The sequence below is a fragment of the Vanessa tameamea genome, chromosome 13, assembly GCF_037043105.1.
Source record: "Vanessa tameamea isolate UH-Manoa-2023 chromosome 13, ilVanTame1 primary haplotype, whole genome shotgun sequence".
Taxonomy (NCBI): Eukaryota; Metazoa; Arthropoda; class Insecta; order Lepidoptera; family Nymphalidae; genus Vanessa; species Vanessa tameamea.
In genome coordinates this window covers 11602706-11630292 of record NC_087321.1, presented here as the reverse complement: position 1 = coordinate 11630292, position 27587 = coordinate 11602706, and the positions used below count along the sequence as shown (strand labels likewise).

Sequence of the window (27587 nt, the reverse complement as noted above, 5' to 3'; positions counted from 1 at the left end):
ATTTGAAAAAAAAAGGACTTAACGAATGAAAAATATAATTACGTCCAACAAACATGTTAGCGTCAAATACTGACCTTTAAACCGAGGTGGAAGTAAATATCGATAACCCTTTATATAGAGCGAAGTAAGCAATTACGAATGTTATCATAACATCTACCTATATATGGATATAAAATTAATCATATTACTAACACTTGGTAACTTTATTGTTGACATTCCAAGTTTGCGTGATAGATGACATAAATAATTGAAGTTTTGTCAAAGGGTCAAATGTGCACAGTCCAATTAATGTAAACAAATATAAAACAACAAAAACACTCATAACTTAGATTAGACTTAACATATATAATTGCTTGTGTGTAGTATTAACTTATTTAATAATCAACAAAAGATATATCGATATTATTTAGGCTATAGGTATACACGTAGTGTTTTAAAGTATAAATGCGCTCGATATCCTAAAATAATGTATACTAATATTATAAATGCGAAAGTAACTCTGTCTGTATGTTGTTATTTCACGGCCAAACCACTGAATCGAATTTGATGAAATTTGGTACGAAGCAAGCTTGAACTCCGAGGAAGGATATAGACATGTTTTTTATTGGCGACAACTAGTTTTTTATATAACAATTATCGTCGTACGTAATTTCTTTTCATTTCATAACATGAGAAAATAATATGTATAAAATAATCTAATTAAACACAAAAATTGGCATATGTGCATAGGTACATATGTGCACAGTAAGAGATGAAAATAATATTAGGTAAGTAAGGTACTGAGCAGTTAATAAAAACGTCATATATAAATTAAGCGAAATTTAAGACTTATTTAAAATGTTTACAGTAACAAATTATAAAGTTCAAAATTTGACCTAACTTCATGCACCTGGCATACGCGCTGTTGTTTACATATTAAATAGAATATAGACTTGTAATTACAGAAAGGTTAGATGTATAACCTAGATCATGGATTTTATCTTAAAAATATTCCTTGATGGGGTCAGTGGAATGTTAATTATTATCGAATTCATTGAAATAATTTCTAGATATACTGTTTCCAAAGTGAATACCGAATCAATATCGGTTAAATACATCACTTTGGTGTGCAACCCGGTTATAGACATTTATACAGACTATCGTAGGAAACTCTTGGTAGCAGGGCAGTGTGAAGGGTGATGAAGTGCGTCAGTGTAATTAAAGGGACAAGGAACTAAACATATGAGCTCCTAATGTTGACGGCGTATTGGCGATGTAAGGAGTGATTAAAATTTCTCACAACGCCGATGTCTGTGGTGATTGTGACCGCTTACTATCTGGTCGCCATTTCCCGTTCGCCTACCTATATTATAAAAATATAGCCTGTGCCAGACACTGGAGAATTACTTTCTTATTAATAATAATAATAGTATTCGGAAAAGAAAATACCCTGACCTGAGAAGAACCGGCGAAAGAAACTCTGCGCGTCTTCTATTTTTGTCAATTTTGAAAGAAATGGTCAGGAGGTGATCATTTCATTCCTAAGGTGCACACCGTCAATCATAAACTCACTAATTGTATAATAACCTTTCTCACACAAGCGATCCTTAACAAAAAAAATTAATTTGGCAACAGAGGCAAGTTGAACGCTTTCTGGGATACCGTATAGATTGCCCCAAAAAAATTGACAGATTGACAAAAGAGTTACTGACTATGCTGTCAAGTAACAGGAGTAACAAGTTTGTGTTTATTGCACAAAAAGTAACAAAAAAATACAATCTAATATGCAAAGCTGCTTAAAGGTAAGCACACCATGCATTATTTATATATAATAATTAGACGTTAAAAATAATTAGGCACGATAAATTTTAAATAACCTATTATAATACTCGAGACAAAAAATAAATAAACAACAAATTATTTTTACGTTATATGTTATATTTATATAAAACTAGTCGAATCTACGGCTGTACCCGCACGAATTTCATAGAACTTTACCTACAGCATACAAACGTCACCCCTATTTTACCCCATCGAGGGGTAATTAATATAAGTAGTGTATATCTTTTCCTGGGATTCAAGCTATTTTCATACCAATTTCCATGTAAATCGGTTCAGCGGTTAAACGTGAAGACGTAACAGACAGAGATACTTTCGAATTTATAATAATTTTATAGAGTAGGTATTTAGATTACATTGTATATAGTAACGATTGACTGTTCAAAAATATTTAAGCTACTAAAGATCTCATATAAATGATAAATTCTTTGAATCGATGTGATATTTATTTATTCGTTTTAACTAAGTTAGGTTATTTGGTAATTACTTATATGTATTATATTTGTCGTTGATAATATTTCAACTACATGATACGTATATATCGACTTTTTTATTTTATATTAAATTAAATGAGTTCACAAATTTGATTTTAGTTTTATAAGTTTATACCTACACACACGCTACTCAAGGATAAGATAAAACGAGCAACGGCTTAGTTTTAAATCAAGGGGATTCCCGATATAATCAAATAAATCATTTTGAACACACATCACTCAACGCTGTCATTAAGATGTAGGTTGACCAAAACAAAATAAAATTGATTATTTTAAATATGCGAAAAGATTGAAGTTATTTTATAAAAGATGTGATTAAAATAGTTACTCAATTCATTGATTTAATAAAGCCGGGGTACAATATAGCATAAATAACTTTGGCAATTCAGTTTCCCGGTTTGGCAAGGTTCCTATTGTTTATCGCATAATCTCTCCACATACCTACAATGCGTACTATCCTCGACACACCCATTCTAATATACATACGTTATATTTAGAGCATTTTAATGGGCTCGCAGCCAAAGAAAGATGGAGCCCTTTTAAAACATCAAAAAATAAGTAGATTTTTTTTAAACACCTTTTTATGTAAGCGTAAGAATAAAATTTTAATATGATTATCTTCTACGATGGCCCAAAATAGGCAGGCTCTCAGCACCGGCTGATATGGGGCACCAAAAGTTTCTTACTCTGATAGAGGGCTAACAACTCAAACAAATTAAAAGTGTATTTCTTGGATACCAATACAAATGATGAATATGATCTGTTTATATACATATATATTTATATTATCCCAATGACTTACTCGATGTAGTCATGTATTAATGACAATTTAAAATATTAATACATAGGTGTTTATCGGTTTAGCAAAACTTAATATAATATTAACCGTTAATAATTAGCAAAAGGATCTTCTGTTGAGCCAAATAGGGACCGGGCATAAAATACGGCATCAAATTTGTTTTTTAGTTTAATGATGGTAAACAATGCATATATTGTTTTCTATTACGCTTATCTTATTAAAGTTGGTTTGTTCGTTCTTTGTTACATAATGATTTATTTGATATCATGAACAGTCGCACACATAAACTGGAGTCTGTATTCTTTGTACTTTGTGCATAATTATTGTTTTGTCTTCACTCGAAGACATGAGATATTTATTTTCATGTCTTAGAAGCATAGTTGATAGTGACAGATATATTTAGTTATATTTATTTTAATAATGAGACTACATCAAAGTGGTGTCATGATACAATCAGAATCGAGATTCCACTCATAATGTAATACTAGTGGGTCTCAAGCAAAACTTCGCGTTAATTCAAAAGTTTTTTTAGGAATTTCGAAACCTATGACAGGCTTTGTTTTGATTTCATTTCATTGTAAACTGCAAGTCACTCATATACTTTTAGCGCCAAAATGATGAAACCTCTTTTAAATGATTTTTTTAATATCAAATAGCCAATATACATTAGTTCAATTGGAATTGTTTGTTTATGTTAATTTTTTTTTTATACATCCATAACTCCGCTCTCTACTAACATTTTTCAAAAGAATTTCTTTGTTAAATCGTAACAGTTTAGTAAAATACGATATAGTAGATATATATAGTAATTCAATCAATATCGAGGGTTTGAAAAGTATTATGTATTGAGACAGAAATCTGCCCTTTGATATCATAGTATCGCACAGACCTACGTCACTAAATACGTCATACACACCTTGAAGCTTGTCCTAGATATTAGTCATTCGCTAATAGGATTAAAAAATTAACGATTACCGTCAGACAGAGTAAATATTAAAACAATAAACGAACAACAAATGATTGTCATTTGTTTTTTTTTTATTATTTTTAATTTATATATGATTATCTGTTACTTGATCGCTTCGCTGGGCAAAAGGGAGAAGGGTGAGCGGAATTAAAAAAATAATTAGTCTATAGCCACGGGCCTACGGATGTCTCCGCGTCGATACATATTCTCAAACCGATAAGGTACTTTGCACGTGATTGATGCACGAATAAAAACAATTATATAAATATATATTTATTTAGATTTTGTAAAGAAGATGCGCGTAATGTATCTGTTCAATTATTATAATAACGAAGTATCGCTACCTAACATTTAATACGGAATGACGAACACCGTGTAAATTACTTCTGACGATAAAGTAACGTGACAATTGTAAAGTACACGCTTTAATATATTTAAGGTAAGTTGTTTACCTATTTTAACATTAGCAGTGACAATAAAAATCGTTTAGCTGTCTTAAATGGTGTACCTTAACAAAACACTAAAAAATATAGGTAATATCTTATCACATTAACACCTCACATTAAAAGCCTGTAAATTTCCTACTGTTGACCTAAGGTATCCTCTCCCTCTGAGGAAAAGGTTTTGAGCATATTCCACCACGCTGCTCGAATGCAGGTTGGTCGATACATGTGGCAGGATTTCGTTGAAATTAGACACATGCAGGCTTCCTTACGATGTTTTCCTTCACCGCCGAGCACGAGATGAATTATAAACTCGCAATCAACGGTTAAGATGCACGCGTTATAACCACTGCGCCATCTCGGTTCAGTTAGTAAAAATATCTTATAATTTTATTAAATGTCTTATAGATAGTAGATAGCTTCTTATGTCCTCCAATAAGTTTTCGTTTAGACCAGATTCGGTTGTATGTGGTTATTCATTTACAAAAATAATAAACATAATTAGTAAGTACATCTCACAAAAATCCCGTCGGATTTTAATCGATGTTATATCGGGATATCTCGATACAAACAAAATTATCTTAAAATTTATACGCGTGTTCGCCGTGGGAAAGCTGAATTGGATTAGTGCAATAGGTACATTAACAAAATATTATATTCTTTCTTTTTTTTATTACAATATACATATATACAAGTATTTTAGGTAAACAAGAGAGTACACAGTTTTTATCTATTATTTACAAAACGGCTGTCAGTAGGGACAAATGAGCACAGATTACTAATCCTGTCAAGGTTTAGAAGTAATATATCATTATTTATTGCCGATTGATTTTTTGCCACAATGTAATGATTAACTTTTTACTTATGTGTAACTGTTTACCCCAATAAGTTTCATGATTAAATTTTTTAAATAAAATGAAACAAATTTAAGTGTTGAATGTCCACTATAAGCAAAATATATATAGGCATTATTAGATACGGTAAATTTAATTATTATAGTCAATATAAATAATAACCGTTGATATTTTTAATATTAATAATTATTAATATATTAAATGATTGATTTTCAATTAAACACTCTTGCTATAAATATTACATACATCTTTTTTACATTAGCAGCCTGTAATTTTCCCACTGCTGGGATAAGGCCTCCTCTCCCTTTGAGGAGAAGGTTTGGAGCATATTCCACCACGCTGCTCCAATGCGGGTTCGTGGAATACAAAGGGGGCAGAATTCCGTTGAAATTAGACACATGCAGGTTCCCTTACGATCTTTTCCTTCACCGCTGAACACGAGATGAATTATAAACACAAATTAAGCACATAAAAATTCAGTGGTGCCTGCCTGGGTTTGAACCCGAAATCATCGGTTAAGATGCACGCGTAACCACTAGGCCATCTCGGCTCTTATATCGCCATAAATATACCGTATATTTATATAAGAAAACCATAAGGAAATAAATACAGAATAGGTAGATAGATTATTTAAATATAGATAAAGTGTCGCACTACAAATGAATTAAAAAAACGGACTAACTTTATTATTTTGTTGTCCGTTACAGCTACGTTTGACATTCGTCAAACGTTATACTTCACTAGTGTGCGTAAACTTATTGGCAACGATTTTTTTCATCGCGTTTTCAGCTTTGACGGTCTGTCTAGAAATATAAATAATCGAGTTTTTTTTTATATAAAAAATCTAATGAATAATACAAGTTATACATAACATAAATAAAATATTATACTATTATTTTAATTAAAACATAGATATATTTTAATGTTATAAATCAATGTGGAACAAAAACTTAGCTTCTACTAAGATCGACATTAAAAGATTGTGATGTACAATCCTCAACGTAATCGTCAGTGGCTGCCATATACCAGAAATTATAATTTAATACATACGAACATAATAACAATCATTATTTTTGTTTTTTACTCTACAATTTGTCTTGGTAATTGCTTACAGCAACGTAAAACACAATGATGAAACTGTGGATCATAAAAAAATAAATATACATATGTATATGTCGTCGATTATGAATAATTATTAACTTAGATGATTTTGTTGCATCTGTGCGGTGTGAACGCCGTGACATAATGAGTCACGTGATCGGAATCGTTTGAAGGGACAACTGTCACATTTTGAATTCTTTGGAGAGCAATGAGTCGGAAGCTAAACTTTATTATAGAGAGCAATGCAGTTCGGGCCTTCCAAACGGGACCGTTGCCGCGTTGGTTCACGCAACTCGGATAGTTATAATATACCTACTTTATAATTTGAGATTGCTGACCTACATAAAGTACAAGAATTGTCATATTGTATCGTTGTGTTTATTGCCCAAAACCTACGCCATGAACCCTGTACCAGAAGCTCCTACCGATGGCGGGCGTGCCGCTGATCTATCGCAGTCGCCGTCATATATATAATATAGTTTTCTGTACTTTATATATAGCATTTATAAATTTATTGTAATATAAATATTGCAATATTCTCATAAAAGATGTTTAATAATTCCATTTAGACTTTAAATAACTAGTGTTGCAAAGACTGTAATCAACACGTGACTAATCGATAAAGAATGACAATATACACATCTACATAAGATGTTAAAACTGCGTCGTTTATAAGTCCGGTTTTATAGCGTTTATTAGATTCACTGTTTATAATCCCTTAGTCCGCAATAAGTACCGACTCATACAGACCTAAGACCTAATCAACGTTTTCATCGAAGGTCATTTTATCTAAAAATAATAATGATTATTAAACTATTATTAATTTTTATTTGAATATAATTAAGACTAAAATTCGAATTAAAAAAGAAAAATGTTATACCACTGAAGTGTACATAAATTATTATCAATATAATATTGATATTATCTATATACATAGTGTATATTTATATATAAACCAACGGCCATGGTCAAGGTTGCCTTTTTAAACGGTGACTAGCGAACATTATAACATTAATATTAAAACGCACATGTGTGTGCTCAAATCAAAGGCTGATTTGCAGGATGTAAAAAAAAAATAAAGTAAAGGCTGTTAGCCTGTAATGTCTCACAGCTAGGCCTCTCTCCTTTTCTTTTAGCTCCAATTTAAGTTAGTCGATACACGAGGCACATTATCAGCCAGTACATGCATGATTCCTCAGGATATATTTATATTAAAAAAATTAGGCACATGAAAATTCAGTGACGCTTAAACCCTGCTCGGGTTTGGACTCGGAAACATCAGTTTAACTTCACATCTCATAACCGCCAGACCATTACTTTTGAGACACAGGTGTAGACTACTTCTCAATTCCAGCCCGACTATATGCGTAAGGCAGAGAACCAGGAGCTTTGGCGCACTTTGGGAGAGGCCTATATTGTAGCAGCAGTGGATTGTGATTGTATAATGATAACTGATAATTTATTGCCATAAAACAAACAATAATTATTTGGCAGCCTTATTAACAAATCACTCAGGACTAAACAAACGAGAATAATGAATAAACATATGAAACAAAATAAAATGGTATTTGTTAATAAATTTGTTAATTATTTTACAATGTCTTATACTTGAACTTGTATTCTTTCGTTGACGAAATAACCAATTCACATCATTATCACCTAACAAGTATTCAAGGTTATAACTACTTATTTTTTATTTTCCTTTACTTCAGTTTTACATGAGGTTTTATATTTAATTTTTAACATAAATCAAAAAGAAACTGATACGCTTAACGATTGCATAATTAAAATAATGATTTTAATTATTTTAACGTTTTATGATATATATATATTATACAACTAAAAATTTTAAATAGTTACTGTACGGATCATGACCCGGTGGAATGGTGGCAAGAATGCTAGCAGCATTTGCCCGTTGAATTGCAATTCCGATATCATTCATTTAAAAAATAAAAATATTATTTAATCCAATATATGTATGAACAAAATAATATAAATAATAAATAAAACAAGCCACAAAATAGGAAATAATAACTAGTTTTTTGCAATTTCTCTTTTTCAATTTCAATACAGTTTACACAATCAACGCTGAGTTCATAAAGGTATTAAATTTTTTGTATAAAATATTCACTAATGAGATTTCATATCTTATAGAATGCCACCGTACATTTTAATTTAGTTATTATCCTTTGACCTTTTATATTTAAAATATTACTAGTCCTTGTAAGTACTAAAAAGTAGTAGTCCGGGATCCGGGATCAAGCTAATGTTTCGTGATTAGCTTCATTATGATGACACGCCCAACAATTTCCTGTACGAAAACTCTCGATTGTGGTAGTTAACAGAGGCAACAGGGATAAATATGTCGATTTCAAGATCCTCAAAAAATGATAACTAATTGGGATTATTTTTGCTTAATTTCAAAATAAACATTTAAATTATTTATCCTACAAAATGTATGGTTCGATCAAAGAGTGCCCTCCATCCAGTATGTAATGATGATGAAGTCATCAAAATGATTACTAAATAGCTGATTTTATTTTTTATACTTCATATCTAAATCATTTAATAGTCACATTGTCCTACAAATTTCGTGGTACGTTATCCCGTTCCTACGCCCAAAAGTATTACATCCTTGATGTAAAAATAATTACTATCAAGCTGAATCTTCGTAAATAGCTCGTGGTCAGCTGAAAAAAATGTTTGCACGTTTATAGTTGACACTTACGTGAGATACCTAATACGCAGTAAGCAATGCTCGGCGCATGCATACCGGTGAGATTTAGTTGTACTAGCAATATACTGAAAATAAATAGATTTTTAATTTCATGAATTTCAAATATGTATTAAATTTGAGCACCGCGATAACGTGCCACGCAATTAGGACAATGTGACTATTAAATTATATAAATATTAACTAAGTAAAAAAAGTCATTAAAATGATTACTATCCAAGTACTCATTTTAATGACTTAAATAATTTTGAGATTTAACAAAAAAACCGAGTTAATAATACATTTTTGACATATTGTTAAGAGTCGATATAGCATTGTAAAATGCTGAAGAGAACAAACTACGAACATATTAGTTTGTTATTTCGAATTTATAGAATGATATTTAGAAATTTATAGTGTGTGGCTTTTGCAGCTGTAAGACACTTTGAGATATAACCTTATTGCTTGCGCTGGTGGTTTCTTTTTCGTCAGGAAAATCAGAATTACGACACCGGGAAAGTTATGCTGACTTTCTTGACACTATTCTACGCAGTCGTGATTTATACAGTTACTATGTTTTTGTTTGTTTTTTATATGGTTGCTACTCGTCCCGGCTTCTCTCCGGTTGAAAAAGGTTCTACTTTATTATTTTTTATTAGAAACGCAGAAAAAAATCTGATATTAAAAGTTTAAGTTTTTATTTATCAAGTAAAAAATAAAATATTATTTTAGCATGCAATATAAATAAGTAATTATTATGTAAATAAACATAAAATGTTTATCAATATTAACACTGTATCATGTACACTGCGACAAACATAAAATAATATACTACATATATTTTTATCAACAAGTATTTATCAATAAGTATATTGTATTTACATACGTCGAGAGATGGACTGTCGACAAAATAATGATAAACTTATAAAAACAACGCATTTACTTGAACATGTTTTAATACAGTACTTCATCCCGGAAATTACGCGATACCCAAGAAGTCATTTCTTGGACATTGTGTAATTTCCGAGGATTATTATAATTTCATTAAAATATAATTTCTAAATCCATCACGCACATCAACGAAGCCGTGAACAATATAGTTCTATACTAATGTTCGGTTTATCGTCAAAGATAGATAATACACAAGAGCCACGTTGCCGAGTGCATTTTGGTGCGTGATAATGATAAAATCAACTAGTGACTGCATTACGCAAGATATAAGTTGGCCTCTCAGAGATTATTTACGAGTGGATGCCCAGATACAGTTTTTTCGAACAAAAGCGTGGAGATAGCACCAGGAGGACGGTAACTTATGCCAACGATGATATACCGTAGCGATTTATATGTGCAGTTCTATCGAACGTGTGTAGGATACGTCGTTGCTGATTATTTCGTTTGAACAGTTCATCGGTAACAGTGTCAAATTCGTTTTTTTTTTTAAATTAGGTAGGCGGACGGGCAAATGGGCCACCAGATGGTAAGTGGTCCAAATAATAACCATTCCCTACATTACAGCAATGCGCCACCACCCTTGGGAGCTAAGATGTCCATTGTGTCTGTAGTTACACTGGCTCACTCACCCTTCAAACCGGAATACAACAATATTAAGTATTGCTGTTTGGCGGTATTTCTATTCGATAAATCGTTTTCGATTGCATTTCAAAGACTTATCATAGGGTGTGGATGGAGGAGTAAATCTATCACTCAGTTCATGAAGGGATTTGATGTGTGCGCACGTGTCGTACCCAAGTCCCATCATGTCGGTAGAAAATCGAAGTAGGCACCGTGAATAATTGAAAGAATTCAAAATCTACTGATTATTTTGATGACTAATTTAACGCGTGGACTTCTTGAGCTTCGACGAAGAACTAATGATCGCTGTATGATCGCCGAAAGTGCTGTGTGGAGAGAATAGGACCGTTCGTTATAAGATTGCAAAGTCAAATCACATATATCATTGTCATAGGTAGCGGCCATTAGTAACACTATTCAATGTCTATTAGTATCGATATTGTCACGCACTAGAAACAAGGTCACGCCTGCTACCCGACAACATTGGGTTCATAATTGTTTTATGGGACAATATATACGCTTATATATAATCTTATGTACACAGGATCCGATCAAAAATATTTCATTTATTAAATTAAATGAATCGATCGGCTCCAGGCTGTTTCTATGCTTCTATTTCTATTTCTTTGACTATGAGTCGCCAATTCTTCTTAGTTCTGAGATATTTCGTACCGAATCGTAAGTTCAGTTCAGTCATTGTAAATCAGTGGTCTAAATATTGAATAAATATTCTTTGATTCCTAATGCGAATACGTATATTGCTTGGTTGCAAATAGGATTTATGTCGTGTATCAAGTTTTTTTTAAATATTTTATTTGGCTTGCACGATTAAAAATATATTAGCTTAATTTTAGTAACATTATAATGAGGCTTGAGCCGAGATGGCCCAGTGGTTAGAACGCGTGCATCTTAACCGATGATTTCGGGTTCAAACCCAGGCAGGCACCACTGAATTTTCATGTGCTTAATTTGTGTTTATAATTCATCTCGTGCTCGGCGGTGAAGGAAAACATCGTGAGGAAACCTGCATGTGTCTAATTTCAACGAAATTCTGCCACATGTGTATTCCACCAACCCGCATTGGAGCAGCGTGGTGGAATATGCTCCAAAACCTTCTCCTCAAAGGGAGAGGAGGCCTTTAGCCCAGCAGTGGGAAATTTACAGGCTGCTAATGTAATGTAAATATTAATTCAAGGAAAATTTACCATCTTTACATAACACAAAACATAAAGGGAATATGGTGAACCATCATTGGTAGAAAAAATGTATGGCATCTAAATTGTAGAACGTAAATGCAAGCAACAAATAAGTATATAAGTATAATCATAATTTAAAAAAAGATAGGTTTGAAAATCAAATTTCAACCCTTTTTTCAAGGCGAAGGCACAAAGGTAATAGAGGTCGACAATTTCAATTTTCTTTTCTAAACATACAACAACATTTCCAAAAATCCTCGGTTCATTTGCATTTTTCGTCCTGTTTTTTGTATACAATGACTAGAATATTAACTATTTATTTGCTTGGCTCTCATTTATTTTATTTATTAAAAAAAAATCATTCTGATCTGACAATCTGTACGTGTGTTCTTTTTTCGAATTGTATGATCGAAATTAATAACGAAATTAAATATTACTTACGTTTTATTTTTTTGTAAAACATTGCGTTCCATTTATAATTTTAGGATAGCAATGCGTTACTTTTTTAAATTAAAATACTATTATTATTATTAATAACACAAAATAAAATCTTTGTTTACTACGATTCAGTACAGACAATATTATATCTTGGTGATAATTGCATGGTAAGTATTAACGGCAATATTATAATTATTGTTCGCTTATGCCTTTACTGAATTGTACGTATCACAAATAACAAAACGAAGCATAATATTGAATGTATTGTTAATTTAAATACAATTTGAGAGTAACAATAAAACGTCAAAATAACAGTTCGAGTGACTGTAATTTGTATTTTTAATGTTTGAATAACATCTACATCTTGATGTGTATGTACATTATTTTGAATAATATTTAAATATATAATTAATAAACAAATGTATAAGAATTATCATATTACGAGTATCATCAATAGATAATAAGAGACTTATTTTTTAATTATGATTAATTAAGATTTATCTTCTCTAAAAATGAAAGATACAAACAATAATATTCCGTTTTACAGCTATTAATAAAATTTCGGATTTGTGCGCAAATATAAGTAGTTTATGTTACGCCCTCTTGTGTTTTTGTTGCGTTTTATTTTTATTTAAAGATATAATTGCTTGACATCAATATCTATTAAATCAAATGAGCTGTTAAAAGCAAGATTATACTAAACTAGTTTCGAATGGGTCGAAGGGGATTTTAGGTATAAAAAATGTAGCTCGGGCTTAAAGCTTGCTTCAAATTTTTATCAAGTTCGGTTCACATGCTTTGCTCCGAAAGTGTAGCAGACAGAGTACAGATAACAACTGGATCGAAATATAAATTCTACTGAGACGAACCGGCAAAAGTCTCAGTACAAAGTTATTGTTATTCTATCAATTTAATTCAGTTAATCACGATATACTTTGATCGTATTTATTTTTAAATCTTACCAATATTATAAATACGATATTTTAGATGGATGGATGTTTGGTACTCAACCGAGTCAGCCCTCCTCTTCCAACCAGCAATGTATAAAGGTAGAGGTTGTGATACTAGCAGTGTGAAATGAAACGAAGTAAATAAATAAAGAGCGTATTTGTTTCACGGTTTATGGTACTAAATAGATTCCGCGGTTATCGTGGTTCACAGCGCAACGGGTTGCGCACGCGCATGGTTCGTGACCACATTATCGTTTGACCGGCGAGCAGCTGCTGAATGAATGTTTAATAAAATCGCTAAAAATACCCAAGTGTTTGGTTCAAATATTTGATGTGGAATTAGTTTAAGTTTATAATATAATAGTCTATGGGTCAAAGATCGCGCCGTTATTTTTCACTTATACTTATTTATTTTGGTATTATTAAATATAGCCCCGGACGGATATGAAAGCGATGTAATCTCTAGACAGATAAACCCTGCGTGTAATACCTGACTAAAAAAAACTACTAAACCAATATGACTGCCTGCCGTACCAGTAATAAATAAGTCAATATTAAATAACAGATATATTGAGTGATTTGTGGAAACATTTTTATGTATCTCCTTTTTGATAAATAAATTTTATTTTCGTTAAATTCCACGTAGCTTATTTAATAAATTCATTGCTTTGTATAAACCGTCACGTTTACGTGCACTGATGATTACAGGAGATTAAGGTCACTCTCTTCCTCTTGAGGCAACCTCTGTCGAATGCACATGGATCAGTGCAAAGGCGGTTGAGATAAAGACGTTTGTCTTTTTGTTTGGTTGTGAGCAACGCAAGATCAGGATTGAGATGGGTCTCTCTTCTGCCCTGAGTTTTCTGTCGAAAATATCGCTCGGAAGGAAATGCCTTATGTCATAACGATCCACGCACATAATTATCACAGGGGTTAGAGTGAGACCAACATGCTGTAAATGTTGTACATTCAAAAATGTGCTGAAACGGTATAAGCTTAATTTTTCTAATATTACGCAATAAGTGCGTACCTCTATGTTATATGAAACAATCAACAACAGTTCATTGCATTTATTCTGATTACCAAAATTAAGCATTATATTGATGTTGGTCCATTAACTACCTGGCTAAACAGCAGAGAAAAAAATATTAGCACAGGAATAACCTTTTAACGTTAATGGAATAGTGTGATTGATGACATATGTAAATCTATGGTTTGTTTATTTGATTAAAATTATCTTTTAATTTATATCAAATATAGGCATGTGGTACAGATCAATTAAAAATGTTATCTTTAATATTTGTACCAAAACATTCAGTTGAATATTCGTAATCGGTAAAACAAATATTTGGCCCAGCACTGTCAAGAAATTATTTAGAGTATATTTTTTAATTTAATTTAGGCAATTATTTAATATATTTTTTGTTGCAACTTCTCAATCTTAAACTAAATCCAATCGATCCAATCGAATTTTATGTCATTCTTTAGTCATAAAGATAGATAGATAATGTCAGATACGTATGTGGTTATAGAAAAATGTGCCGCACGAATCTAGGATTTTTTTTGACTCGTCTAATGTCATAGCCCTTTAGGCTCTAGGTCAAGGTGACACTTATCCCGCAGTAGTTGGAACGGTCAGTGACGTAACTAGAGTTGAGACTAAAATTGAAAATAATTATTGACTATTAATTTTTTGATATTTTTAGATTTATTGATCTTAAGACCACAGAAGAAATAGCGAAGGAAACTTGTAGGTTTTGTCTTACCTGTATCCTTATATATGAGGCGATTGTTTTAATCAGTTTAAAAATTTAGATTACGTTTAAGATTTTTAACTAATTATCATAGATATAGTAATACTTTTTACATGATTAATTAAATTCCATAATCTTTGTACTTTAGGTGTATAGATAAATAACTGGATTTTCGGTGGGTCGAGGGAACGCCAATATATGAGACATCATGTGTGCCAGACGTGATATCGCCGAGTTTCAATATAATCTCGTCTATTATTCGCTTGGTGACGCCTTTCTGTGCACACGAATGATGTGTAAATTGTTACGTGGACAGCGCGTATATTTTTTTTTTTATAAACAAGTATTATTCGTGACTAAGGCCTGTGTGATAATTTTTTTTTTTTTATATTATAAATACGTAGTTTTTTAAATTATTTTGTTTTAATATTTATATGTAAATAAACTTATAACTTTCAAACAACTGTGACGTAGCAAACTCAAAACTCAAACTCCTTTATTCAATATACAAGCATTACACTTACTTATTGATAGTCAAATTAAACATTACCACCGGCACCGGTTCGGAAAAAGAAACAGCCTGAGAAGAACCGGCGAAAGAAACTCAGCGGGTCTTTTTTTTATGTCAAACTAATAATAGTCTACCCAAATAATATTAGTGACATTAGGTATACCTTCCCTTCCCCTCTTGGGATAGTCCATGTTGACGTATCTGTACATCTGTATGCGACGAAATATTACATTGTTATGTGGCGGTAGATATGATACGACCGTCGTCCAGCGTGCTGGTGAGAGGTGAATGAACGTAGATGAACCTAATATCGATAAAGTTTTTAATATGTACATCGAATAATGAGAAGGTCAGTAGACACAAATAGAAGTGACCAAAATATTACAGAAGTAACACGTTCACTGATAAGATATAATGAAAAAAACTAATTGATACAACAAATTAAATATTATTATTTAAACGAACGAATGAATGACTTATGAATTCTATTAATAAAGTGGTTCCTTCTGGTGAACATTTTAGTTGGTTTTGATGCTGTTTATAAAAAATAATCCTATATATAGCATAATTTAACCAGTGTTTATATTTAATAAGTAAAGTAATAAAATTAACTATAAGAACTAGATGTAAAAAAGAGACAGGAATATATCTGGTTCCTTCAAATTCGTTTAGAGATTGGTTACGAAGTTTTTTTGCAATAACTGGGCCGAAATATGGTTTGTTATGTTTAGTGATATGTGTTGATTTTACAATAATATTATTTATCATTTAACATTTTTTCACAATTTAAGAAGATCTCATTTGAAAAATAGTTTTTTTTTTATCTCAGTGTTGCTATTGTTAAAATATTTTATAAATAATTTAACAGCGTATTAATTACATACTTATTTTATTTATTAATTAATTATTTTGTTCATATTTAAAGATATATCGTCGTGATATAGGTACGTATGTACGAGAAAACGCTATTTTGTTTAAGTTCGATAATAGACAAGGATTCAACATACAAGATTGAAAGTACGTGTCCGTATCACGGTTGTGTTCTTTGAAAGGCAAGGGAATATTAAAATTTCGAAAATTAAAAATATTAATTTAAATATGTAGAATATTATACACACAGACGTCTGTTGTTCAGACAGCAGCTCTATGGACATACCATATGTAGGTATGTTTTAGGAAAATTAACACTGAATGACTTTTAATTCCCAAGTCTGCGTTTTTTTGTAAGTTTCATCCCTAGAATGTTTAGTTTATTACGCCATTCCACTTAATAAAAAATGATTTACTTCAGTAACACTCAGGATCACCGCCTTGCAACGGGATAGGTACCAGAAAATAGGGGAACATCCCCTCGCCCATTGGTCCCCTCTCACCCCTCCCCTACTCGCTACCGGATACTAAAGTTTACTCTGAACAATTCACTTGTCAACTTAAAAAAAGAAGTACATTATTTAGTCCATTGTTTTATCTTATATCATAAATATGAAATAAGAAAAAAATGTCTGAATCGAACATAACATATAACAATAATAACACATAACAAAAAAAATAAAATGGTTATATTGTATTGTAAAAAAAACAGCGATTACGAAAATATATGACAAGTGTGACGAGATTGTATTATTATTATCTATACTAAAGTATTTAATACATTTATTAACAAAGCGTAGTTATGTACATAATAACCTACATTTTTACATGGTTTCGGTATTAGCTATTGTTTTATTTACTTAATCACAGCAAGTAATTATAGCGACAATTAAAACTACATAATTGTTATCCTTACATTAGCGGTGTCTGTTAGAAATCACTTTATATCTCACTTGTAAAATGTTGAAAACCGGTTTGTTAAGTGTTAAGTTAATATCACTTATCACTTTCTGACATTTCACGACCATATACTATGAGCTTCCAATTTGTTCTAATAAAAAGCTAATTTCAACGAAATTCTGCCACATGATATTCCACCAATCCGCACTGGAGCAGCTTGGTGGAATATGCTCCAAACCCTCTCCTCAAAGGGAGAGGAGGCCTTAGCCCAGCAGTGAGAAATTCACAGGCTGCTAATGTAAACAATAACCCTACAAGAGACGTATACTGCAAGAAAAACACTCCAAAATCACCGTAGAATACAAACTATATTGAGATTCATCGTTACAAAATTGATCAACAACAAGTATCAAAATCGCGTATCACTGTAAGTCGTTTGTCAACATTTCACGAGTGAGATACGAAATGAATTCTTACAGAATCGCACGACTGAAATGATAATTTGTAGTCAAAAAATACTTTGATAGCATGAATGATAACTATAAGACAGTAAGCAAATAAATTAATAATCTTTATGGTTATTGTAAATGATGTCTACGTAATTTATTACAACGTATTAAGTAACAAAATATTTATCAGGTGCTCTATTTTTTTTAAATGATTTCTTTCATTATCTGGGTTAGTAAAAGTCTCTCATTCAACTCCTAAGGCGAGGTCTGACGTTGACAAGGCGTCGCAACCATTTGACCGACATATGAAATAGCACAATTTGAACTCATAAGTGTTTTTTTATTTAGTTTATATTTATTTGTTATTTTATAATTGTAAAACTGATAACTAAAACACTTGAGGTAATAATTATTAAGTACGTTATTCGTACTTATGATATATTTTGTCTATTAATAATCTTTACATCTTTACATAGTATAAAACAAAGTCGCTTTCTCTGTCCCTATGTCCCTTTGTATGCTTAAATCTTTAAAACTACGCAACGGATTTTGATGCGGTTTTTTTTTAATAGATAGTGATTCGAGAAGAGAGGTTTTTATATAATACATAGACAATATAGTTAAGTAACACTGATAATTTTAAAAATTTCTAATGTGATGTCGTAAATTTATACTTTTATTGCGCTTACATTGTAAACGCTGGCTGAACCCTACTAGATACATAAAAATAATGTACTACAGAATTGTAGACTTCAAAAATGTCTACAAAAAAGTCCACGATGGTATATGTCTATCTCTTAAAGATAACCCACAATAAACATTTTTTATCGTATACTTTTTACGAGAAATAATGGCTTATTTTCGAAATTTTCGGTTTTAACCTATATAGTATTAATCCTTATCCGATGAAATGCCTTAAATACACTGTTGATTTAATATTGATCTATATGGCCCTGTACAGCATATGATTTAAATGAATATTTTCGAAGATATTACAGATTTAAAAATTGCGGAGCGTAGCGTTTGCGGTGGTCCCGGCCGGGGCGGCGGGAGCGTGCTATAGGCGCGTCGGAGACCGCGGTTCTCTCTGTAGCACTTTGAATTTAGCAGCGATCGGACGCGGTTATTATCGGAGCTCTCTAGCGAGGGAAATAACAATCCATACTTCCATACTAATATTATAAATGCGAAAGTAACTCTGTCTGTCTCGCTTTCACGCCGATTTTCACGAACTACTGGACCGATTTAAATGAAATTTGGTACAAAATAGTCTAGAGCCTGAGAAAGGACATAGGCTACTTTTTATTTGGAAAAAAGTGCTGTAAAAGGTTGAAAAGGGGGATGAAAGGTTGTAAGTTGTTGAAAGTATTGTCAGGTTTAGAATTTTTAAAACTAGAAGCATAAAAATTATATTTTAGGCTGTACACTTATAAAATAACATATCATGACACCCACTCAGGAGGGAATTTTGGATATTCTACCCCTAAATGGGTGAAATAGGGGTTGAACGTTCGTATGGATTTTTTTAAGTTAGATACATGAAACTTTTTTTATGGGCTACTGATTAAAAATGAGTAGATACGTATTTAAGCGTTTCTTGATATTCTACCTCTGAGGGGGTAAAATAAGGGATGAAAGTTTTTATGGAAGTCCGTCCGTTTTTAAATTATAAACAAAAAACTGTTTTTTGGGATACTGATTAAAAATGAGTAGATACGTATTTAAGCGTTTCTTGATATTTTACGCCTAAAGGAAAAAAGTAGGGGTTGACATTTCGTATACAGGTTAGTCTGGAAGTCCGTCATTTTTAAGTTAGAAGCTTGAAATTTTATTTTCGGGTTACCGATTAAAAATGAGTTGATTCGCATTTAAGCGATTCTGGATATTGTACCCTAAGGGCTGAAATACACACCAATGTGGTATACAAAGAGGTATTACATTAACGTAACATTTTAAGTTAATTTGTAAATATATTCATATTCTAAACGGGCAAAGCCGCGGGTAACAGCTAGTTCTAGTATTATAAAGCAATAGCGTGTGGTTAAAGTCTGAAAATCTGATTATTTTTACAAGATATGTATTTTTTTTTCTATCATACAGTTTCTTAATCGTTTATCGATTTCCAAAAAAAAGCTATATGCTTTTCTAAACCCTCGAGAATCTTCTTACTTCACCTTAATAATGAAGTTTTTATGTAATATTTAGTCAAACTGTCGCAATAATATAAATTGTGCACCATATTGGCATTTTGTAACTTTTTTCACTATAAAATAAATCTTGTATACATGTATATAAATTTCGATAAAACTTTAGTGAGTTGTGTGCATGCCAAGGTTTCTAAATTAGTACAACCAATTTACAATAGGTGACGCGCGAGTCCATTCAATAAATTGAAGACGCGAACAAAGTCACGGGATACAGCTAACCTTCAAATTTAATATTAATCTGTATTATATTTATATATGCTGACAAAACTATACCAAATACACAAAATGTACGAGTGGTTTGTAGGTCTCCAAAATGTGTACAGGAAAGTCATTCAAAGTATTAATTTTTATCGAAAAAAATAAAATATTAATTTGAAACGTTTTATTCACATAAATATTTCTTCTTACATTTTGCAATTCGAACCGTTTAAAAATTATAACGACATTTTACAGCTTTTACGACAATTGATGTAACATTGGACGAAAATAATTATTTTACCTTTACGAAGTACGGAACGGACAGTTTAATATAATTATATAGTACAGATCGCTTGTACCATTGAGACATTAAACGAGTAAAAAAATGTGATAATAATTATTCACTAAGTGAAGTATTCTGTTATGTAACACGTAGAGCGAGTAGGTCATGAAGCCTTGCTCGAAGGTTGAAGGTTTTTTTTAACGGGAGCAAGAATATGTATATTATTAAAATAAACCTGTCTCTTTTGTTTTTTAATTTAACTTCTATCTTAAATTTAACAAAATATTGTCAAAATCCATCTTCTAGAATTAAACAATATTTCATCGAAAATCATAAATATTTATTGTGTTTATTATAAAAAATAATAATTGCATAAGTACTATAAAATATTAGTTACGTAAAACCTTTTTAATTTTTTATAAATCAATTAATAAGAATACGCAAAAAATACTTTAAATATATTTTACATCTCGTATGTAAAATATATTTACGATACTTTGTATACAAAGCCGTGTTGCCTATTAGTGCCAGAAAATAAAATTGCGATCCACTGTACATTTTGGTTCATTATTTTATAATAACAATCGTAACTAATACGAAAAATTTGAAGTAAATAATACATACCAAGATTATGTAATAGTAGGTACATATGTGTATGTATGTGTATATTAATGGAGTAAAATACGGATGAATCCTATTAATGAACCATACAATGGCGAAATCAGTGAAGTAACTGCTATTCAAATTAAAATTATATTAATTTTTACTAACTAATGTTAGCATTAAATGTTTATAAACAACATTTTAAAGAGTTTGATATACACATAAAATACATAATTGTTATTAATCCGATTTCTAACCTCTTAAAGCACTTTACTCTTATGATTTGATACGCTAAAATAGTTTTTATCCTTACCACTATTTAATAAAGAATCTCCTTACCGAAGGTCCAGACGTAAAATTATGTCAAAACCCACGATTATAAATAAAAAAAACAACGAATGCGATTAGTATCGATTTATGACCGTATTCTTCAGTTTCTGCGAAACGAACCGACGCGACGGGAACACTTATATTATTATATTTTAGGAACCAAAGATTTAACCATTCACGAACACTATTTTACCTCTTATAGGGAACGGCTTCGTCATTATAGTCTCTGTAGTCGGAGGCAGGAGCCGCTGCGTCTCCGGCGACATGACACTGGTGCACAGATTCAATTCATGTTTTTTATTTTCACAATTGCTATTGACGCCGCCGCGTAACCGCAGCGACGGACCGTTTAACACATCCATCTGCGTTCACTATCGCGGCATGACTGACTGTGAGTTGTGACAAGGCGCTCGAATTCCGAGCCGATACTCCGAGTAACGACGATGCAATGTTATCAGCTGATTTTGTGGAAACTTATGGAATATGAGATATATCGTCTCACTTGAGCGTATGCGCTGCGCTGCGCAGTTTGTGTCGGTAATGTTCAATCCTAAGAATTACGAGAAGATTAGAAGTGGCACCACACTTTTATATTCAAACAATAATTGTATTACGACACCCTAGTGTGAGTGTCAAATAATACGGCAGATTATAGGATTTGTATCACTTTGTATTCTACAATGTAATTATAAAAACATCAAAGTGATGCGCGGTCTGTTCTAGACGTTAAAACGTATTGCGGTTCGCTCAGATGGAATGCGAGATATCGGAAGACGACCGCGTGCACTACTGAAGTAATTTCGGGCACTATGCCATTATTTTATGGAGAGCGTCGAACGTCAATACGAACGTGTAGTTCGCGGCCAGATAATATTTTACGTCATAGCATTCTGTATCTGTAATGCAGCCCAATTATGTAAATATGTATGTAATAAGTAGGTACTATACTATTAAACGATTATAAAAATAGGAGTAGAAGATTGTCCTTGAACATTGATTGCTAATTGTAGATTTCGGCTTACATACAAAAGACACAAAAATATATATATAATATATACTAATATAATATATTCTACTTTTTCATATAAGGTGATATGAAAAAGTAGAATCTAATTAAGTATTGGCACAATAATTAAAATATTTGCGTGTTTTATTCTAATATTGTTTTAAAACAAATAAATTAAATGTTATATTTGCTCTCTTTAATTATATTCTAGATTAATATTATTTTGTGCGTACGTATGTAAATAGTAAAGTACGTTGCAGTGACCGCGACAGTGTTCCGTAGTCAGGTGGGAACTGCGATAATAAATTACAGATTAAATAAAATAAATGAATTGACATGGTTCCGCGGAAGGACTGAGCTGACCGAGAAAAACACAATTTAAATACAACTCATTTAAATTGTGTTTTTCTGTTTGATGGTGAAAAAAAGGTTAGCACACCTGCATGTGTAAGGTCAGCCCCATTTTAATCACAAGCAGCGCCCAGATACAAATATACAAATACTGGCGATCTAAAAAAAGGGATTTTAAACAGAGTATCTGGGGTGCCTCATCGTTGGTGAGACGCCCTTTATTGCACGGCGCCTAGGTCTTTTGCACGCCTCGTAACCTGGACATCTGTAGGTGAAAATTTGTTACGTGTATATTTACCACAGCATTGGATAAATACCTTCACAAACAGATAAAAGTTCTCCTGCCTGTTTTCGGCCACGGCGGCTGTTCTTAAGTGAGACCAGCCAATTGCGCATGACATACTTTTGTGCAAAAATCGATAATTCGATAGGATTGCGTGTAAGACACAACCAAAAGAATTCACTGTTCACGCGCAGTAAAACGCATTTTCGTCTTTTCCCAGGCTACTACCAAGTATATTCTTATTTTGTCTCTAACGATTTTCACTTCAGCATCAAATGAGGTATCCGACGCGTATTTAAGATATTTTTCTTCGAGGCGTAGCACGAATTAGGTATAACACAAAACACAGATAAAATTAACGGAGCCTTTCTTGAGAAGATTTGAACCTGTGAATTTGTTTAAATTGGCATAAAACAGATAAAACTGCCTTATGCCAATTTAAAGAATGAAACTCGCTAATTATTAAATTTTACTTAGTCCAACGATTGAGAGCATGATTAATCATCATATTTTTTATTCGATACATTCGACCTTTACATTGTATGTTTCATGGAATTGTACAATGTTTGTCTACAAGTATGTTAGCTAGAATATGTCAGACTATATAGAGACATTCATTACGAGTATAAACTATGTAAGAAACAATAGCTCATATTTTGATGGGAGAATATTCTTGGCTGAATATTAGTGGTCATTGTTTTGTAAATTTATTCGTTTTTTTTTTTAAATAGCGTTCATGCTTTTGTTATAACTAGAAAATATTGAATGATATCACCAGTGAATAAGTTTTCATGTATAAGTAATGCATTATTTGAAATCTGAATAGTACAATGTTCGCTAATTAGAATTTAACGACTTCGTTTAGTTTATTTCTTTGAATATTTAAAGAAAATAATGTTAATGAATCATGAATGGTTGTTTGAAAGTAAATTCAATGGCGTGAATATGAATATTAGTGGCAAAAAGAGTTTGACAAAAGATACCAGAATAAAACAAAATAGATTATATTTTTAATGAATGACATAGTACATAATTGTTATTTAGATATATTGATGATTTAATTTACCCAATAACATATATAAATAATCAATGTATCCCTATCTCGTTTGGTCGCGCCATTACTTAAGAACGATTTTCAGATTTTTTTAACCTTTGTAAAAGTTTCACGGAAAAACAAATTAGGGTTAATGTACTAATGTGTAGGGTTAATATGCATAAAATAAAATAAAAACAGAATAACTAAAAACGTTTATTAACAGTTTTCATGGGTTAAAATATATGAAATTGCATCTGTGCGAAGCGGGGTTGTGTCGCTATTTAATTATAAATACTTACAGGTCAATATTAAAAAATATCTATCGTACAGATTAAGGTCACCTGGAACGGTGGCAAGAGAAAAAAATGGCAAATGGCACAAAATACTAATTTGTAATAAAACGCGAATATTTGCAGCGCTTGTTCGCTTCAGCATTTTACATCAATTGGATACTTCCCTGTTTACCAGTGAAACTAGTATCAGACCTTTTTCTGTTTTTACTATGCTTACTAAACAATCACATAAACTGATTCTTCAGTGTTGTGCTTCTAGATCGAACCATATTGTGTATTAATGAAAGTGTACACATGCTAATATTAAATGAGGTTAAATTTATAAACAAGGGGAAGGCTACCAACAGTCGATATTTAATTATATCCAGCGATGAAAGTTAACAGTAAGACAATATTGACGTCATATTGTATGACAGAAAATTGATTACAAATAAAACGTTTCCGCCCGCAGCTTATAAGAAGATCCCAGAAAATATTGAAACTTTTCACAGTAGTTAGTCAAAGAAAACATTATGACGCATCTTGAACGAAATGATATTAATAAATATGAATATAAATACCATTCTTGGTAAAAATCTGTAAGTTTCTTTATCTGTGAGAGGAGGACAGAAGGGTCGAGAGCAGGTGTTAGAGATAAAAAGTAACCTAGGTATGTGATTTTCGAAAAATTATAATGAATATAACTTACATCTGTGCCAAATTTCATTCGACATTCTGTATAATAAACATCCATCAATACCTTCGTATTTATAATATTAGTAAGATTAAATAAACAATAAAAGCGTCAGTGTAAATTGAATATATTTGATGTGACTTCATATTATTCGAAGAAACTTACTTTACTTCGCGTGTTTGTTCTCACGTAACCTATCGACCAAGCAGCAGCGGCACCGTCACTTGGCGAGGCTTTATTTTATTTGGACATCGACTACGTGACCCATGACTCGTTCTCTCCTAAAATTATCTTGTGTTTTTGATAGACAGTGATCAAGATATTCAACAATAATTTTGGTGATTGTTTAGTGTTGTAGGTCAGTAGCTACAACCAGACAAAGGTAACATTACTTTAATCGGTACTTACTAAGGATTCAATAATCCGTGGTTATAAAGAGCAAGCAAGTTATATAAACGAGGCTGAACCTTTTAGTATGTATTAGATTATATAAAATTGTGAATTTATATATCTCGCAAACGGTGGCGGTTTGATACCTTGGCCTATGATATAAAGCACGAAAATTGAGGCAAGTTCATACGAGTACATACATATAAGATTTAAGAATTAAATTACGTAATTTATTTTTGTGACATTTTTGAGTTTTTCAATGGGAAATTAAAAGCTGATAAAAGTCATACTGATAAAAAGCTCACCAAACAAGTTTTGCCGCACCCTTATATCCTAGCCCCATGCCTCACGGGCTTAGGCATAAATCCATCACCGTTTGCAACAGAATATTGATTCAAGTATTGAAAAGAGCAGGAGGAGAGGCCTTAATACTTATTTTGTAAACTATCTTGTAAATTTTTTAAATACTTGCACGTGCTAGGCCCGTTTAAGGCTCGGGTGAAATAACATATTTTTTAATAAAAATCCTTGTATCCAAACAGCGTTACTAACGGACCCAATCCAAATCCACTCAATAAGCACAAAAAAATATCATACTCCGTCCAGCCGTTTAGTTTAATGACATATATACATACGTACATGTGAATTATATAATACAATATGCTGATGAGAAGAGGAGGTCGATTTTAATTTTATGTATAACATTCGAATAAAAGTTTCTAGTAGTGACACGGTTGGTGCTAGTGCTTCAAAATATTTGTGTTTACGATCTTGAATCTGTTATAATCCAGTGCCGGTATTGGTAATAAGCGGTTACAACTCGTAGCATCGTGACCTGTTATTTAACCTGACGCCCACTCATAAATGCTTAAACAGGTTGATGTATCCAGTGCTTTATCAGTGCGATCCCGTCTACTAAACGTGATTCTTCTAATAAATGATATTTTTTTGTATCCGTATTATAGTGATTCCTTTAGTCTCAGTAGCTGAATGGCATATGGGTAAAAAAGCGTGGCGAGTGCGTCGTATTGTGTTAATTGAGTCTAGTAAACGAATCGCACTAATTTGCCTCGAAGACGGTCAGGTTGTTTTTTTTTTATGGCATTAGTTGGCGGACGAGCATATGGGCCACCTGATGATAAGTGGTCATCGCTGCCCAAATGGCGCCGTAAGAACAAGAGCAGAGCATTACTTACATCACTAATGCGCTACCAAGTTTAGCGGTAGAATATCTGATGAGTGGGTGGTACCGACCCAGACGGGCTTGGAGAAAGCTCTACCACCTAATTGATCTCGGAAAGCACGAAGAAGTTTTTATACTTATATGAACATCATTTATATTTATTCAGTTAGTGTTTAAAAGTGAAGAAATTCTGCATTTGTATCCACCAACGCGCAGAGCTTTGAAATAAGATATATACTTCCTAAAGGCGACGATGCCTCTGCCAAACAGGATATTACGTTTTATTACAAAAATTAGTACATTAGTATAGTCGGTCCGACCTGACGATCTCCCTAGGATTACGTAAAATTTTAAATTTAATGATTTTTGTAAATCGTAGCAAACAACTCAACATCTGTAATCATGTTACACAATAATTCCGAATAGTTCGACAGATTCCGACAAAATCCCGGTTAAAATAAAAAATATATATCTATATAAAATGCATGCATGTAAATATTTTTGTGTTTATATTTATAAAAATAATTTATAAAAAGATCGCTGTTTTTTGAACGCGCATCACATGCGATTTGTACCATTATATTAAACGTATTTCAGAGAGAGTTTTAGCTAAACATTATAACACAATATAATTCAACGTATAACGTAGCTACAGAAACGCCGGGTCTGCTGGTTCTTAAATAATTATCAGACATCTAATGACGAGCGGAGAAGAGTTCTTGGAATGATGAATGATGAACAGCCGTTATGTTCCCAACATTACAGTTGTTATGTTTGGTTAATTGTTTATTGTTGTAACTAAGACATAATGTCTAGATAGAAAGATATGTTTACTACTTTCCCACGCAAACAATGTTTATGTTTCGTACATATTTTATTAATTTTAATTCCAGGCAATATCTAGACTTTACAAGCAATTTAA

The 27587-nt window shown here is 32.0% G+C and overlaps 1 protein-coding gene across 2 annotated transcripts in view; it reads right to left on the bottom strand.

The window, feature by feature from the left end:
* Positions 1–22066, bottom strand: part of LOC113394904 (6-phosphofructo-2-kinase/fructose-2,6-bisphosphatase) — a 31432-nt gene extending 9366 nt beyond the window's left edge. Inside the window, exon 1 of one of the 2 annotated variants that reach the window (XM_026632362.2) lies at positions 21644–22066. In XM_026632362.2, the coding sequence (XP_026488147.1) occupies positions 21644–21812 (169 nt within the window). In that variant the 5' untranslated portion in view covers positions 21813–22066. The remainder of the gene's footprint in view (positions 1–21643) is intronic. The other variant, XM_026632363.2, reaches the window with a different exon arrangement.
* Positions 22067–27587: the final 5521 nt, after the last annotated feature.